Source organism: Arachis stenosperma, chromosome 2 (assembly GCF_014773155.1).
Source record: "Arachis stenosperma cultivar V10309 chromosome 2, arast.V10309.gnm1.PFL2, whole genome shotgun sequence".
Classification (NCBI taxonomy): domain Eukaryota; kingdom Viridiplantae; phylum Streptophyta; class Magnoliopsida; order Fabales; family Fabaceae; genus Arachis; species Arachis stenosperma.
In genome coordinates, this window is record NC_080378.1 from 15,030,675 (window position 1) to 15,047,303 (window position 16,629).

The 16,629-nt window shown below is 32.4% G+C and overlaps 1 protein-coding gene across 1 annotated transcript; it reads right to left on the reverse strand.

The window, feature by feature from the left end:
* Positions 1–12,813: 12,813 nt before the first annotated feature.
* Positions 12,814–13,713, reverse strand: LOC130962618 (RING-H2 finger protein ATL51-like). The gene has a single exon (XM_057888805.1). It carries the CDS (start codon positions 13,711–13,713, stop codon positions 12,814–12,816), a length of 900 nt encoding a protein of 299 aa, XP_057744788.1.
* Positions 13,714–16,629: the final 2,916 nt, after the last annotated feature.

Sequence of the window (16,629 nt, forward strand, 5' to 3'; positions counted from 1 at the left end):
CCAGCCAAGCAAAATAGTTGCAGTGACGTTGCTCCGTCTACAATTGCCATTATAGTGAATACAACTTTTTAAACCATAGAAGAAGTTGATTACATAAATGGAAGAGGAGGCACACTTACGCGATAGTAGGAACAACTGAGGAAGATTCTGTCTGGATTCTTCGATGTCCCAGATTCTTGCATGATTGCATACGTTCCACACTTGCATTTAGGGTGCTGGAACTTGGCCTTCTTCCCCTCACTTGCATTGCTACTCGAACCCACCATAGTCTTCCTCTAGACACGACGTGTGTGAGAGGTTGAAGATAACTCTGGATCACTCATGCTTGAGCCCCTAGTGTTAGGGTTCAGAAAAGAGGGAGAATGAGATTGCACAATAACACGCAAAAAGGCTTCGGGCCAAAACGACGTCGCTTTGCTGACTGTATAGGGGCTTAATGGTCCTAATGAACACATACCATTCCACGTATGATGTGCCAAGACCATGTCACGGACTGCACGTTACACCTCAACGTTTTCCGACGACTATGAATAGAGAAATCAACGGAAGGGCTTATTGGTATCACAGAGTATATGGATAGGAGCCGATCTGATATTTTATAAACGTTAGGGGGCGTGTAGTCAAATTTAAAAAAGCACAGGAGACGAAAAGAGTATTTACTCTAAATATATAGATATTACTTTTAAAATTTTTTTGTTCTATTTGATTATTTGTGTTATAAATGTTTTAAAAACCTATTCTTTCATATGACTTGTGCTGATGAATTAAAAAAATAAGTCATAAAAAAATTGAGGATATTATGTTTTTTTTTTCACTCACCACCGCTCATTTATGTTTTTATATTATATAAGATTTAAGTTATTTTAATTTGTATTATATTTTCTATTTGTTATTTTTTACCGAATTAACAGTGGCGATAATATTTAGTTACTTTTATAATAGTTTCTTAAAAAAAATGAAAAAAAACATTAAAAATTATATTAATACTTACTTCAAAACATTTGGAATAAAAATTTGATACATCATCATCAAAATAATAATAATAATAATAATAATAATAATAATAATAATGTAAAAAAGATAAATTAAATTACCCCAAACAACATCTATAATTGGTTTTGGCTTGCAGGTAGAGAGTGGTTCTGGCAAGGAAAGTTCAAAATTTGAAAGTTTGAGCATCATATTGTTATCCAAAAGAATATTACTTGGATTTATATCACGATGAATGATAATACGGCTCTTATTAGTGATAGATTATTTCTATTATGATGTATTGGGACTCTCACACTGTCATAAATATAATATATCTTAGCTGTTTGTTATAGTGTTTAAAAGATATTATCTAATTATTAAAATAAGTTAAATAATTAATTTTCAATATAAAAGTATAAAAATTAAAATTTTTTTAAATATTTTAAAATTACTACAAAGATAATTTAGATAAAAATTAGATACTAAATGAAAGACAGCGTAAAATTGACCTATATCTTAAACAATTTCTGTTTTGTAAAATCAGTGATAGAAATAATGGAAAAATATACAGATACATATTATCAAATAATCGTTTAATTTACATGTAGAAAAGGTTGAAAAGTACCTTAGAGAGATAGTGAAGTACCTGTAGGCAAATCTAGAGACAAAAGCTTCGCTAGTTTGGTTCTGTACCTACTTACTTTGTTGCTTTGCTTCTTATGTTCTCATTATAATTGCATCTCTTTTTCTTCGCTTAACGCGTTCTGTGAAGTCAACAAATGGGAATGGAAAGGAAATTTTCCTCCAAATGTATGCCTTTAAAATTTAAAGGTAAATTCTATCGCACTACTATTAAACCGACTATGCTTTATGGTACAGAGTGTTGTGCAACTAAAGGGGAGCACAAACATAAGCTAAGTATAGCAGAGATGAAGATGTTGAGATGGATGAGTGGTCATATGCGATTAGATAGGCTAAGGAATGAAGATATAAGAGACGGCTGGAGTAGCATCTATTGTAGAAAAGATGGTAGAATTGCGGTTCAGATGGTTCGGACATGTGAAAAGAAGATCGACAGAACACCCAGTCAGAAGGGAGGATGAGATGGAAGATGGACAAGGGGTGAAAGGTAGAGAAAGACCTAAAAAGACTATCCATGAGGTGCTTAAATGAGATCTACATGTAAACGGTCTCTTTATAGATATGATACATGATAGAGTCCAATAACGTCATTTGATTCATGTAGTCCACCCCATCTAGTGGGACAAGACTTTGTTGTTGTTGTTGTTGTTTTGTTTTTTGTGCTATTTAACAATGAGCCTACTATTTTTGTAATGATAATTGTGTTGTATGTATTTGAAAGGGAATGAATTCATTCCTATTCTCTCGATTTGTTTTTTATAATTATTTTGTAAAATATGATATCTAACTATATATATATATATATATATTATATATATATATATATATATATATATATATATATATATATATCTTTTAAGTAGAATTAAAAGAATTATAAAAAATATTAAATAATAAAAGATTATAATTGAAAAAATAATTAAAAAAATTAAAAAAATCTATTTTTATTTAAAAAAACTTATTATTATTATTATTATAAATATTATTGAAGGTTCAATTTTCAGTGACTTGAAAAAAAAGATTGAATTAAGTAAATATTTTTTATAGTTACAAAAACACTTTAATTTTTTTTAAAATTCTAATTTCTCTTCGTATTTACTCTCATTTAGGTTAAAAACACTTTTCAAGGTTGAATTTCACTAATAGCACCAAAAATTATTTTTTATATTGGAATAATGTTGGAGCTGTGCATGTGAGTGGAACAGAAGTGGAATGAACGCGTGTAAGAATATTGTGCTTCTCACACTCTATGTGAAATTGACTCTGGATTCATGCCAACTGTGAGATGACGGTGAACAACCATGCATCCTCGATCAACAACTCGTGCCCTGCGACGCTCGTGGATCGCGAGATGCTTGGGGTTGGACATGCGTTCTCCATGCGGCAGGCATGCCATCCCTCGTTCGCTAGCACCTCCATGTTCTTCTTCTTCTCGTAGTGTTTTCATCTCGCAGAGTGAGTGTTTTTGAAAAAACTTTTGATGGTTTGTTGAAACTAAGTTAGTGATTGTGTTATATTTGAGTCCATATAACTATAATTTGATATGATAGAGTTTCATGTTGCCAAACATGGTTCATTTATGCTATGAAATACCTTTTCAGCGCAATCTAATCTTCCACACTTAGTATACATATCTATCAAAGCAGTTCCTTGCAAACTCTTCCGACTCCACATCGTTTCAAAAGACATAGCCATGCAATCTCTTACCAATTCGAAGATTCCCGAGCTAGCAGCACCTAGATAGTAAACTAGCTTAAGGCAATGTGATCCTCTTTCTCTATTTCTCTTTGTTCTGGTTGTTGATGTGCTTCATTGGATGGTAGGTAAGGCAGTGAGGAATAACATGATTTCTCCACTATTGGTTGGAAGGGATAATATTAAATTGTCTCACTTATAGTTTGCGAATGACACCATCCTTTTTTGTCCATAGGATGAGGAAACTATCAGAAATTACAAGAGATTTTTGCGTTGTTTTGAGATGATGTCTGGACTGAGAATCAATTTTGATAAATCCAGCTTGATTTTAGTTAATTGTGAGCAAGAGTAGACGCAGAGGATGTGTAGTTTGCTGGGGTGTAAGGAAGTATCTTTGCCGGTTAAATATCTTGGAATTTCACTGGGAGCAAATTCGTGACTTGTCAACATATGGAAGCAGATAATAGATAAAGTGGAAGAGAAGCTAAGTTTATGGAAAGCGAAAACCTTCAATAAAGTGAGTAAGCTGGTTCTTATTAAATCAGTGCTTAATAGTTTGCCAGTATACTATCTAAGCTTGCACAAAATGCCAAGAGCAATGGTAGAGAAGTTAATATCTCTGCAAAGGAAGTTCTTGTGGAGGAATGAGGATGGAAAGCATGGGATCCCCTTAGTAAAGTGGGATATAGTGCAAGCTTCAAAAAGGTTAGGAGGGTTGGGAGTGGGGGATGCAGTGCTTCAGAATACTACTCTTCTATTCAAGTGGTGGTGGCGGTCCTCAAAGGAAGATTGTCCATTACGAAAGAAGATTGTTTGTTCTTGCATTAGCTTAAATCCTAGTGTTTTGATTTCTCATCAGAATCTACCTATAAGAGGAGATCCATGAAAGGATATGTGTCAGTTACAGATTAAGGAGCAGGAGGTGAGAGACAAAATGATTCACGGACTGTCTTTGGAGGTGGAGAATGGTAGAAGTATCCGGTTCTGAGAGGATAATTGGTTACCAGGTAGTGTTTTGAAAGACTCCTTTTCAAGGCTTTTTTCAGTCTCAAACCAAAACAGATCTGTTATAAGAGATTGTGGATTTTGGGATGAGTTAGAGTGGATATGGAATTTTCAGTAGAGGAGAGAACTATTCCAATGGGAGTTGAAACTTGTTAACCAACTTCATGGAGTTCTAGAATCAATCAAATTATCGACTAAGAGAGAGGACTGTCTTGTATGAAAATTTGATAAATCATGCGTTTATTCTACTAACTCCTTTGTACAAGTTTAGAAGGGGGCGACTCTCTCAGATGATATTACTAGCTACAATTTCACTAGTTCTATTTGGAGGAGTTTAGTACCACCACGGGTTGAGTTATTTACTTAGTTTGTATTAGTTGGTAGGGTTAATACTAAGGAGAGATTATGTAGGTTAGGCGTTATCGATTTGCATGATAATATATGTATGTTATGTAAAGAGGATGTTGAAACTGTTTACCACTTGTTTATTGGTTGTGAGTTTACTTGGCAAGTATGGTGTGCATGGTTGATTGCCTATGACAGATTATGGAAATTTTCAGGGTCAATTAAATAGCATTTTGAGAGTTGGTCAGGAGTGCCTACAAGAAAGAAAGAAAGAAAAAGGTGGTTAATTGTTTTTTTCAGTTATCTGGAATACATGGATAGAAAGGAAGAACAGATTATTCAGGAGTCAAGAAGAAGGAGTAGCGGATGTTATTGAAATGTTGTTTATGAGTTACACAGAGTGGAATGGTGTTGAATCCAATAGTTGTTGATGATAGTGCCGGAGATGACTATGGGTTGAGGTCTTTGTTTTTTGTACTTTGTTGCTCCACCTTGTTGTGTTGAGCTCTTTTACTTAAAAAAAATTGCATCCAATTTTTGTCGACATGCGCTCATTTTGCAGAACAACAGCATGGCCTCACTTGATTTTTCGGCCTGCACACAGCCGGATATCACAGAAATCCAAGTGATCAGTGATTTTTTACTCATATCAGTAAACAATGACAACGCAACTTCTATCTCATCAAATCTAGAATACAGGCTTATCAGGCTATTTGTAACTAAAGAGCCAGTGGTTGGTGCGGTGTTTTTACAACCACGGACTAACTGGCAAGTGCACCGGGTCGTACCAAGTAATACCTTACATGAGTAAGGATCGATCCCACGAAGATTGATGGATCAAGCAACAATGATTGATTGATTGGCTTAGTTAGGCAAGCAGAAAAGGGTTTTGAGATATTCAAAAGGTTTAAATTTGAAAATATCAGAAGGCAGGCACGCAAGTAAATAAATTGAAAATAAAATATTGGAGAAACAATTAAGGCTTCAGAGTTATCTATTTTTCCGGATCAACTTTTCTTACTAACTATTTTAATCATGTAGGATTTAATTTATGGCAAACTATATGTGACTAGACTTTAATTCATTAGACCTTTCTAGTCTCCTCTAAAATTCATCGACTGCCAATGCCTTGGTCAATTAATTCCAATTAGAGGGTGAAGTTCAAATTCCAATTTATATGCCACAAAAATTCTAATTACCCAAAAATATGAGGATTATATGTCACGTATCCTGTTAAATCCAAATAATTAAAATTTAGGAGAATATGTTTTCAAGCTATTGTTCAAGTAAAGAGCTTTTCCAAGTTTTACAAGAACTCAAATAGAAAGAGGGTCATACTTCCGTTCCACCCAAATTCATAAGATAAAGAGCGAAAACAATTCTTAAATTATAAATCCACACATGAATTAAAATAGAAAAAACAATAAAATCAATCCATACAATTAGACAGAGCTCCTAACCTTAACAATGGAGGATTAGTTGCTCATGGTTCAGAGAAGAAAATAAGGATTCTGGTAAAATGTACAGAGTTCCAATCTGATGGCCTTCCTTAAAGAAGAAAAGTTTCTCCTTTTTATAACTAATCCTAATTAATTTAAAAATCTAATATTTAAAATTAAGATAATATCTTTTCCTATTTTCAAATTCAAATTTGAATTTAAATCAGAATTAATTATAGTAATTAGCAAGTCTTCAATTGATGGATGGGGACCACTTGATTCCTTCACTCTGCAGCCTCTAATCTATACTTTCTGGGCTGAAAAATGGGTCAAAAGCAGCCCAGAAATCGCTCATAGCATTTTTCTGCATTTTCTGCACGTGGCGCATGTCACGCGTATGCGTCAGTCACACGTACGCGTCGATGGTCTTTTTCGCAAGTCACGCGCACGCGTCACTGTGCAATTCTTCAAATCACGCGTACGCGTCAGTCACGCACACGCGTCACCGTGGAAAGCTCCAAATCACGCGTACGCGTCAGTCACGCATACGCGTCGCTCTTCGCTGCCATCTCTTTTGATTCTTGTGCTGCAGAAACTCTATCAAATCCAGCTGAATGCTACCTAAAATAAACAAAATTGCAAAAGACTCAAAGTAGCATCCATATTGGCTAAAAGATAATTAATTCTTTATTAAACTCAACAAATTAGATGCAAATTCACTAGGAAAAGATAGGAAAGATGCTCACACATCAGTGGTCAGCTCACTTTTCAAAGTATAACCATGGAAAGCACACCCAATAGCAAAATAAGAAGGGTTATTTACTCCATGAAGGACAGTAATCAAGGCAATTGCATCTGGTTTTATGTCTAACTGCAGAGTTTGTATAAAACACTCAACATTGGCTAGCTTTAATTCCAAAGCCATGAATGGATCTCCCTTAAAAAATTAGCCCATTGTGATCACAAGAAGTTAGAAAACTAGCCATGGTGGTTTGATTGGGTGTGAAACTGTCTAATTATGTGAAACTATACATCCTCACCTTTACCCTAATCCCATTACAATCCTTGAAAAGTACTCATGATATTTGTGTGCATGCATTGAATAATTGTTGATTGTTAGAAGAAAAACAAGCTTAGAAAGCAAGGTTAGAAGAGAATTGAGTGAATCAACCCTATGCACTTGAGCGACTAGAGCGTATACACATCCGGTGAGGATTCGATTGCTCAATTCTATGTTCCCTTTGCTTTTGAAACTTTATCTTGCAAGTTCATTAAACTTTTTAAGACTTGAATCAATTGCGGAGTTGATTTGACTATCATTATTATTTTTTCCCTTCTTGCTTATCAATACTCTCTTGGATTTTGATTTATTTTTAACTAAGTGAGTTTACGTAGGATAGAGTAGGTAAAATGCATTTAGATAGATTGCATATAATAAGTGTTGATACCCCTTTCTCATGTCTTTCTTGATGTATAGCATGAGGACATGCCTTTGTTTAAGTATGGAGAGGTTGATAAACCAATATTTTACGATGAATTTTGGTTAGAAAATAGTGAAATTTATCAACTTATCTTGCATTTATTCATGGAAAATGCATGCTTTTGTAAATTTCTCCTAATTGTACTTGATTGTGAAAAACATGCTTTTTATGTCTTTAAATTGTCGAATTTAATTCATCTTTATTCCATTTGATGCATTGATGTGTTTGTTTAAGTGATTTAAGTTTTAGAAGGCAAGGATGACTTGGAAGGATGAAGAAAAAGCATGCAAAATTGGAGAATTCATGAAGAAGTGAAGGATTTATAGAGTTGTCAATCCTGACCTCTTCGTACTAAAGTGATCATAACTTAGGCTATAGAGTTCCGAATGAGGCAGTTTCAGTGGCATTAGAAAACTAACATCCAAGACTTCAAAATGATATGCATATATGTCTATAGTGAAGATTGAGTTAAGCCGTCCGCTTATGCAGCCAAATCTCGCGTATGTGGGACACCAAAAATGTGCTTCATTAAAGAAACACGTGAAGGGCAATTTCTAGAGCCTTTTAGACTCAATCCAACTCATTTCTGATCCTATTGAATCAAATATTGAAGGAGAATGAACCAAGTAGTCATAGTAGAGGTTTTCATTATGTTTTAGAACAATTCTAGAGATAAAAGCTCCAATTTCTCTCTAGAATTTGGGGTTTCTTAGTTTAATTTTTCTTTAGATTTAGATTTTAATCTTGTTTTAGTATAATTTTCTTTATATTTTCTTGTTCTACCCTCTTAGTTCACTTAGCTTTTATTGTTAGTTTCTTGTTTTATGCTATTTTAGTTTCATGAATTCTTGTGAATTTTGGTTTTTTATTAATGCAATTTTGATGTTTTTTCATGTTATTGATTCCTACTTGAGTTATCTTCATTATTTTCTTGAGTTTGGTAGTTATAGCTTTTATAATTTATGCAATTTATAATGTTTTGTTTATATATCCTCTAAGTGTTTGATAAAATGCCTCTTTTAGTTTTAGAGTAGAATTTTGTATTTTTGGCTTGGGTTGGTAATTTAGATAACCTTGAGTCACTAATGTCCAAATTGATTAATAATTTGAAAATTTTAATTAATCTTGTTTCCATTGACGCTAATCTTTTGCTAATTCAATTAGTAAGTTGATTAGTATTTATGGATTAGGATTAATTAAACCCATTTGACTGTCCTCCTATGTTGGGGATGATGAAGTGGGATTGCTCTTTATAATTATCATATCGTGGTTAGTGGCAAGGATATTGATCCTTAACCATCAACCCTTGCCAAGATCATTCTTAGCTAATTTCCTTAATTGTCTTAGTTTAATTGTTTTGATATTTAGTTATTACTTGATTCTCTAATTTTTTTTGTCATTTAAATTCTTGTTAATTGCAATCCAAACCCCCTGATATTTTCCATAGCCAATAATTGAGCACTCGATTGTAATTTCTAGGAAGAAAGACCTGAGATTCTACTTCTGGTTATTTTGATTTGTATTGTGACAACCTTTTAAAATTTGATTAGGGTCATTTGTAGGTTTGAAATTATACTTGCAACGTGATTCTTTTGTGAAAATTCTAAACCGATATTTAGCCTCTATCAAGAAGCCACTTTACCGATACGATGAATCTCGGTTTCAAAATTAGTAAAAGGAAGGGATACCTCCAGCCTAGTAAACAAACAGTCATACATGAAAAGAAAATGACTTTCCAAGTTATTAAGTCGGGGAAAACAAATTCTATCCTCAGGGTCAGGAGCCACTAGTAGCATATACTTCCCCTGATCCTCTTGGGTTCTACAAACTCTATGCTATAAACAAAATTTTTCTACATACTCGTTGTTAACTATGGGAACAACAAAAAGAACAGTAGCATCTATCTAGGTTAAGTCGGAACATACTTTAGATGACATGCTAAGAACTACTGAACAAGACATAAAAGATTATACCTACAAAAAAGCAACATGAAGCTGCCACTTCAAAAAGATTGACTTAGAAATGCTTGAGTCTGACCTAGTGAAGCTCGGTCTCAAGTAGGGGTACTGTTCATACCTTGTCCCATAACTTAGCCAAGTCCAAAATGAATAAAGCCCAATCAACAGATATTATCCACATCGACACCTACCCGACCTCATAGAGGTTGGACACGACGACAATAGCCTAGCCCTACTTATCTAAATAAGTAAATAACTTGTTGAGTTTGAAGAAATAATAACAATAATTTGATGATGATAAAACATTATAACATTGGACCAAAAGCTCAAAGTTATGTGAATAACTTGTTTGGCTAGTGTGTAGGCCAAATTCAAATGAAAGAACAGCAAGCAAGGCCCAATGATGGATCAGGCTCTTGACCAAAAGCATTTAGCTCATTCCATTCATTGATAGCCTAAGAAAAAGTTGCAAATCACTATCCAAGATGAAGATAAGCAACTCATTCTCCTCTGAACCAAAGCAAAGTAACCGAACTCATACTCTCCTCTCTTCTCTAACCCACGTGAATTAGTTATAAAATTGATCAAGAAAAGAAAACTCTGATTAGGGCTTAAATCAAAGAAAAAAATTGATTACAAAAATCAAGAAACAAAAAAAAGAAGAAGAAAGTCAAAGGCTAGGCACAAAAGTAAAGATCAAATTCGAAGGTGAATCAGAAAATCATTTCTTTCTTTGTGCTTTATTATTGCTTGTTGAAGATGCTTTCTTCCTACATGCAACGAATGAAAAACTTGAAGAAAATTGAGTTTATGAAACTCTGCTACAAATCAATAGTCAAGAATAAAACTTGGAGCCAAAATTTGGGAAAGAAAAAGTCAAAACTGTTCAAACCAAGTTCAAGTTTTAGAAGCTTTACTCCTCTATCAAAAGGATAAATGACTAAGAATTGAAGTAAGGAGTGAGCACACAAGTTTGGATATTCATAGCTTCCAAGCTATCCCTTCTTCTCCTTCATGAGTTTACATTAAATTTTCTATTCTTCAGTGTTCATCTTTCTTTGTTTCTTTTCAATGGAAAAAAGGCATTAAGTGAAGAATCAGTAAAATCCATTGAGAGAAAAAGGCAAAGAGAGTTATTAGAAAAAGCCAGAAAATTATGTCAAATTCTTTTGTATATTTTTTTTGTTTTGTACACATGATCCTGAGGGAATTTTCTTACTAAGTTAGGTGAGCACTTAGTGGTTGAAAGTCTAGAGATTGAACCTAGCCAAATCTAGTTTGGGTAGAAGTTGGGTTTGTCCCAGATAGGATTGGGTTGAATCTTAGGAAAATTGGTATTTGTAATCATTTTGAAAGATAGTGAAAATTTTACCACTGTTGTGGGGGAGACTAGATGTAGGTCACATTGCATATGATAGTTGAACCAGGATACATGACTGTGTGATTCTCTCTTCTCTATTCTTCTTCTATTTTACTTCGATATGAGACAAAATAAAAATGACTCCTGCATTGTCTATTTCTCAGAAGTCACAGCTATCCAAAAGCTAAAAGTTTCTTTGTTCCTGATCGCATCATGAAGAGACAAAATAAAATTGTCTCTTAAAATCTCAACTTAACAGACTTAACAGCAACTAAGTTCCTATTCTAGTCAGAAGCAAACACAAAAGAAGTTTAAAAAGGAGGTCATAGATTCAAGCCCCCATTCTCTAGGCCATCTTCATAACTCCTATAATATCTCCTATTCATCTAGAAAGAAAATCTCAATAACATTCCTACTAAAAGGGAGTAACCAACCCATTACCAAAAGTGCGACTATTCAAAAGGTGGTTATTGACCCTACGTCTACACTTATAAAATATTTTGACACCCTAATATATTAAAAATCTGCCTAAAACCCTTGATAACTTAAGTATCAAAATCCCTTGCAGATACCACCCCCATCTCCTCACGAAAAACTCGAATGGCTTCATTCCTGCAGGAAAAAATGTCAGATCTTTCACATAAAGGTGTTTGGACCTCACGACTCAAATTACTCTAGTTCTAGTTGGAACAACTACCATATTGCAATTCTTATCCTTGTGAATTGTATTATCAATTATTAGAACATGAAGTTATTTTATTTTTCCATTAGGTCAATGGATCCTATATGACAGTTTCTATTGCTTTTAAATATTTGCAATCAATGCATTTGGTTTCTCAGCATATAACGGAAGAAGCTGTATACCTGTGCATTGGAGATCCATTGCCCAAAGATATTAAACAAATATCTTATTAGCGGCTAAATGAACAATTTTCAGATGGTTTTAAAAGTAACAAGTGATTCCTTACCCTTTATAGTGAGTCTTAAAGATGCAATAATTTATTATTTTTGATGCAGTTATTATCCAGATTTTTTATGGTTTTTTGAGCGCATTAGAGTACATGAAAAAATATATATATCAGGATTTTTTTTAATTTAATAACGATAGAGTCACAACTTTAAAATTGTGGTAATAAGTTCACATCTAGACACACAATTTAAAAAGTATGACCATAGTTTACATCTAGATACATTTTAGAAAAGTATGGCTGTATATTCACAGAAGAACACGCTTAGAAACATAGTTATAGAGTTATACATATTTCAATGGCAATAGGTAACACGATGGCAACAAAGTAAGCGTGATCATATCTCAATAAAAACGGGCCGATAGAGCAACAGCCAAGGTTGCACATGTTACCCCTGCAAAAGCACTAAAAAAGCATGGCCAGAAGCTATGACTATATTTTTTTCACTTTTTGGCACTCTTTTCAAGCATGGTAAATTTCAGATTTTTTTGTAGAGACCTATTTTTTCATATTTAATATTTTAAATAAGATGATATGTCATCACTATTCTAATTTTTGTCTTTGAAGAAAAGGAAAATTATTGCTGGATTTCAAATTCATAGATAGAGACTACTACTACCACAAAGTGCAATGTCTATTTACCATAGACGAACAACCTACAAAACAGAATATTGTCCTCAACATAATTATTTGAACCTAAGGCTCTCTCAAACTATCACACTGATGTAGCCACAGAGTAACAAAGCAAAGAACATACTGAAATTAAACAAGACTAAAGTCAGTCCATTCATCCTCAGTACTTATACCCCTTGATAATTAACCAGGTTATTGTATTATTATATTATATGAGTTTTGATTTTTGTTTTGTTTACGTTACTCTGTTATAATTGATAAGTTTGTTAGCACTTGTTTAATTTTATCTCAATAGGGAAGAATGATATTATTGAATCACCCAAAGCTACCATTCCGAAATTGCGAGGGGGGTCTTACGAGCACCCTAGACATTTGATCAATATGCTTCATTGATAATGATCTTGATTTATAGTGGTTCATCATCATAATACCTTTACTATTACTCGATGAAGAAGAAGAGGCAGAAGCCTCTCGTTCTTGATGATGAACACTATGATCTCTTTGTTGTATGGTAACAGCAACGCATAGATATGATTGATCCATAGAGAAGGACCTCTTCAACTTCCTCCCAAAGGAACATTGCTTGTTCTTCATGTCACATAATGGTACGGAACTAGGGTGTTTAAGTCGTTCTAATCTCGAGTTTGTTGAATTGGAAGATTTACTAACATCATCGTCACCATTGTCGGTGTCTCTATTATCATTGTTATTATGATCGTCATCATAACCATGCGTGACCACCCTTATCCAATGGTCGTCACTGATTTCCTGAGAATATAATACGTCTGCTGGCTTATCACCTTCGCAGGTGATGAGCGAGCGACAGTTGGGACAATTGGTGTGCTCCTTGAACCATTCGTCAATGCATGGAACGTGAAAAGCATGGTTGCAAGCGGGTAACAACCTTAGCACCTCCCCGTCCTTCAACTCGCCGAGGCAAATAGAACATTCGGGTTCTATTTGCCACTGTTTGTTGTAGGTAATAAGAGGGATCCTTTTGAGGATATCCTCGTCGACTCCATTGTTCTTTACAGGACTTCCAGAAGCTGTGTTGTTAATGGTTTGATCCCGATGCGGCCTAAGGTATTGCCACCAAAAGATGAAGAAGAAGGTTGTAATAATAAGAACCATGGCTATTACGCCGATGCCGGAGAGAACAAGAGGGGTGACGTAGGTATCTACAATAGGTGTACCTTCGTTCCCGGTGTTGCTCATTTTGATATCATGTGCTTTGATTCAAGATGTCCCTTGTTGGGTCGGTGTATGCATGTGTGGATCAATTTGTCGAGGGTTTACCGTTTATGGTTAAATAAGAAAGAAATATTCGCATAGAATAGAATGTTGTGAAGACTTGGTATTATTCTGTTTTGAACTGATTTCTTGAGATTTTTTTACCCTTTCTTTTTCGTAAAAAAGAATTCTGTTGCAGTATACCATTAAGATCGGTTCTGTAGGTTGACTGCTTCATTCAAGTTGAATCACGTGACCATCACAATTAATGTAAACTCTTGAAAGCCGATTCGACAATCATTTTTAGAATTTAATATAAAAATAATTTTTATTCACTAAATATTGATAAAAAATAATAAATTATATTAATTATAATTTATAAAACATTATTCTAATAAAAAAGTGCTTCTATGTGAGATAATGGTTAGAAAGGCTAGGTTAGTTTTACTTTATCTCTTTACATACAAAGGAGACAGCAGAAAAAAAATTATTAGAACTAATAAATCTCATTAGTATAGTTACCTAATTTATCATGGTTTCAGAAGCAAAAATAAATATATTTTACTAATTAATATATTAACGATGATTGTGTAATTAGTAAAATAATAAATATTTAATCTCTTATTTTTTGTTAAAATATCTTCTACGAATTAATAAGTTCAGATTTCAATCTTTTATTTGTCGTTACTCATTATATTCATTGGTCATCCAATTTAGTCATATTCTTGATAATGAGACTTAGGTATGGTAGTTTCAATCGTTGAAATAATATTTTGCCTCTGAAGAGTGAAGATATCAAATGAACTACAATGGATTTTGAATAAAGGGAAAAAGTATGAAGCAATCACGCAAAGCATCTAGAGGGTCTATGCTAGTTCTGTTAAATGAGTGTTATCTGTTACTGTCATGTCAATGAAAGCACCAAATAGAAAGGTGAAAATTAATAGAACAGAGAAGGAATGAATTTTTATTGCCAGGGAAATTTATTGAGTTAAAGAGAATAAGAAGGAAAAAAAATTTGTAACCTTAGCTCGTCAATGAAGGGTTACAGGTAAACATCAATCATAGTTTTAGGATTACGAAAACAAAAAATAATCATAGATAAAAATATAGTATTTGCAAAAAGATATTGCCTATTTTTTTTTGTATACAAAAAGATATTCCTTTCATAATAAGATAAACTTAGAATGTGCCAATGAGTAATAGCTCAAATGGCATAATCTCCTCATACTCAATTATCAAGATGAGATGAGTATTTACAAGATTTATGTTCTTTATTTTTATGGCCAGTTATATTTTTAATTTTTGTTGATTTTCTTTGGTTTAAATTACTCTTTATCAATATTTGATGTATGTCATAATTTACTTTTTAAAATATAACATTAACGAATACCTTCCTTAAAACTAAAGGATTCTTATAAGTAATGAAAAAATTATGCAGCAGTAACAAAAAAATAGAGAAATAGTACATTGTATTTTAGAATTCAAGAGTTCTACTAGAGGCAAATTCTAGTTTTATATAGAAAGCTGAGTAGATATCACAAGATATTAGGAGGCTGAGTACGTATCACACTACACCCAAAGACAATTTTTGTTAACTAACTAGCACCAACTAAATATAATAATTAATTACAGTTAGTGCTTGTTTGAACGTCATTATTTTGTTAAAAAAAATTTTTTAATGAAAAAAGATTTTTTTTATTTTTTAGCGTGTTTGGTAAATTTCTAGTAGTAAAAATAAAAGCACTAGAAAAATAAAAAAAAATCTTTTTTGAGAAACTGTAATTTTCATTTTTTTTCTTTAAAAAAAAATATTTTTTATGTAATAAATAAACAAAAAAGTACTTTTATATTATTATACTCAAACATAATTGATAAATAAAAAAAATTTTTATACGAGATATTTAAACATAAAATTATTTTTACTTTTTTATAAGATCTTTTGAAAAAATATAACTCAAAAAAAGATATTTTCTTAAAAGTTCACCCAAACAAACTCATACTTTAAGTTATATCTTTTCAAAAACAAGACACTAATATATATCAGAGAGTATAATTACATATGATGTAGTAGTCTAATTTTATTTTGGCTATTTTTTATTACAGAACCTTTTTTTTAATGGTCAATATTTTGCTTCCGATTTAATACTTTGTTGGTGTTATGACTAATTTATTAGCATATATAAGATTGATTTTTTGGATATGCTATGCAATTTAGTGAAACATGTGCACTATCCATATGATGCTTTTAGGAACGTTAAAATTAATACTTTGTTGGTGTTATGACTAATTTATTAGCATATGATTAACTTTTTGGGTATGCCATGCTATTCACTGAAACATATGCACTATGGTTCAATTTGGATAAATAATAAATATTTATATTAAAAATAACTTATAAATAAATTATTTTGTATTTAATTTTTTAATCTTAAAAGTACTTATTTAAAAAAAATAATAAAAAAATTATTATAAAAAAATATATTTTTTTAAATTTTTTTATAAATACTTAAATAATTTTTTAAAAAATTATAATTTTATTTTAAAAATTATACCAAATATTAATACTATCTTTTTTATAAGTTAAGAGAAAAAGAGATACTTATAAACCTATCTAAACTTATTTATATGTACGATGCTTTTCAAATTTATGATCTAAGCTTTACTTTTGGTTTATTAATACTTTGTTGGTGTTATGACTAATTTATTAGCATAGGATTGACTTGTATGCCATGCTATTTAGTGAAACATATGCACTACAATAAGTGTTTACATGCTTCTTTTTTTTTTAATATTTGTGATAAGTCGCATGGATCAAATGGATGTGCATGGATGGGTGAACCAAAATTTCTCTGAAAATTTCTTTCTTTTGGTATAAATGTATTTGGAGTATGTGTTGTA

Coding starts and splice junctions, on each gene's coding strand:
- LOC130962618 (XM_057888805.1), bottom strand. CDS start 13,713: ATGAGCAACACCGGGAACGAAGGTACACCTATTGTAGATACCTACGTC.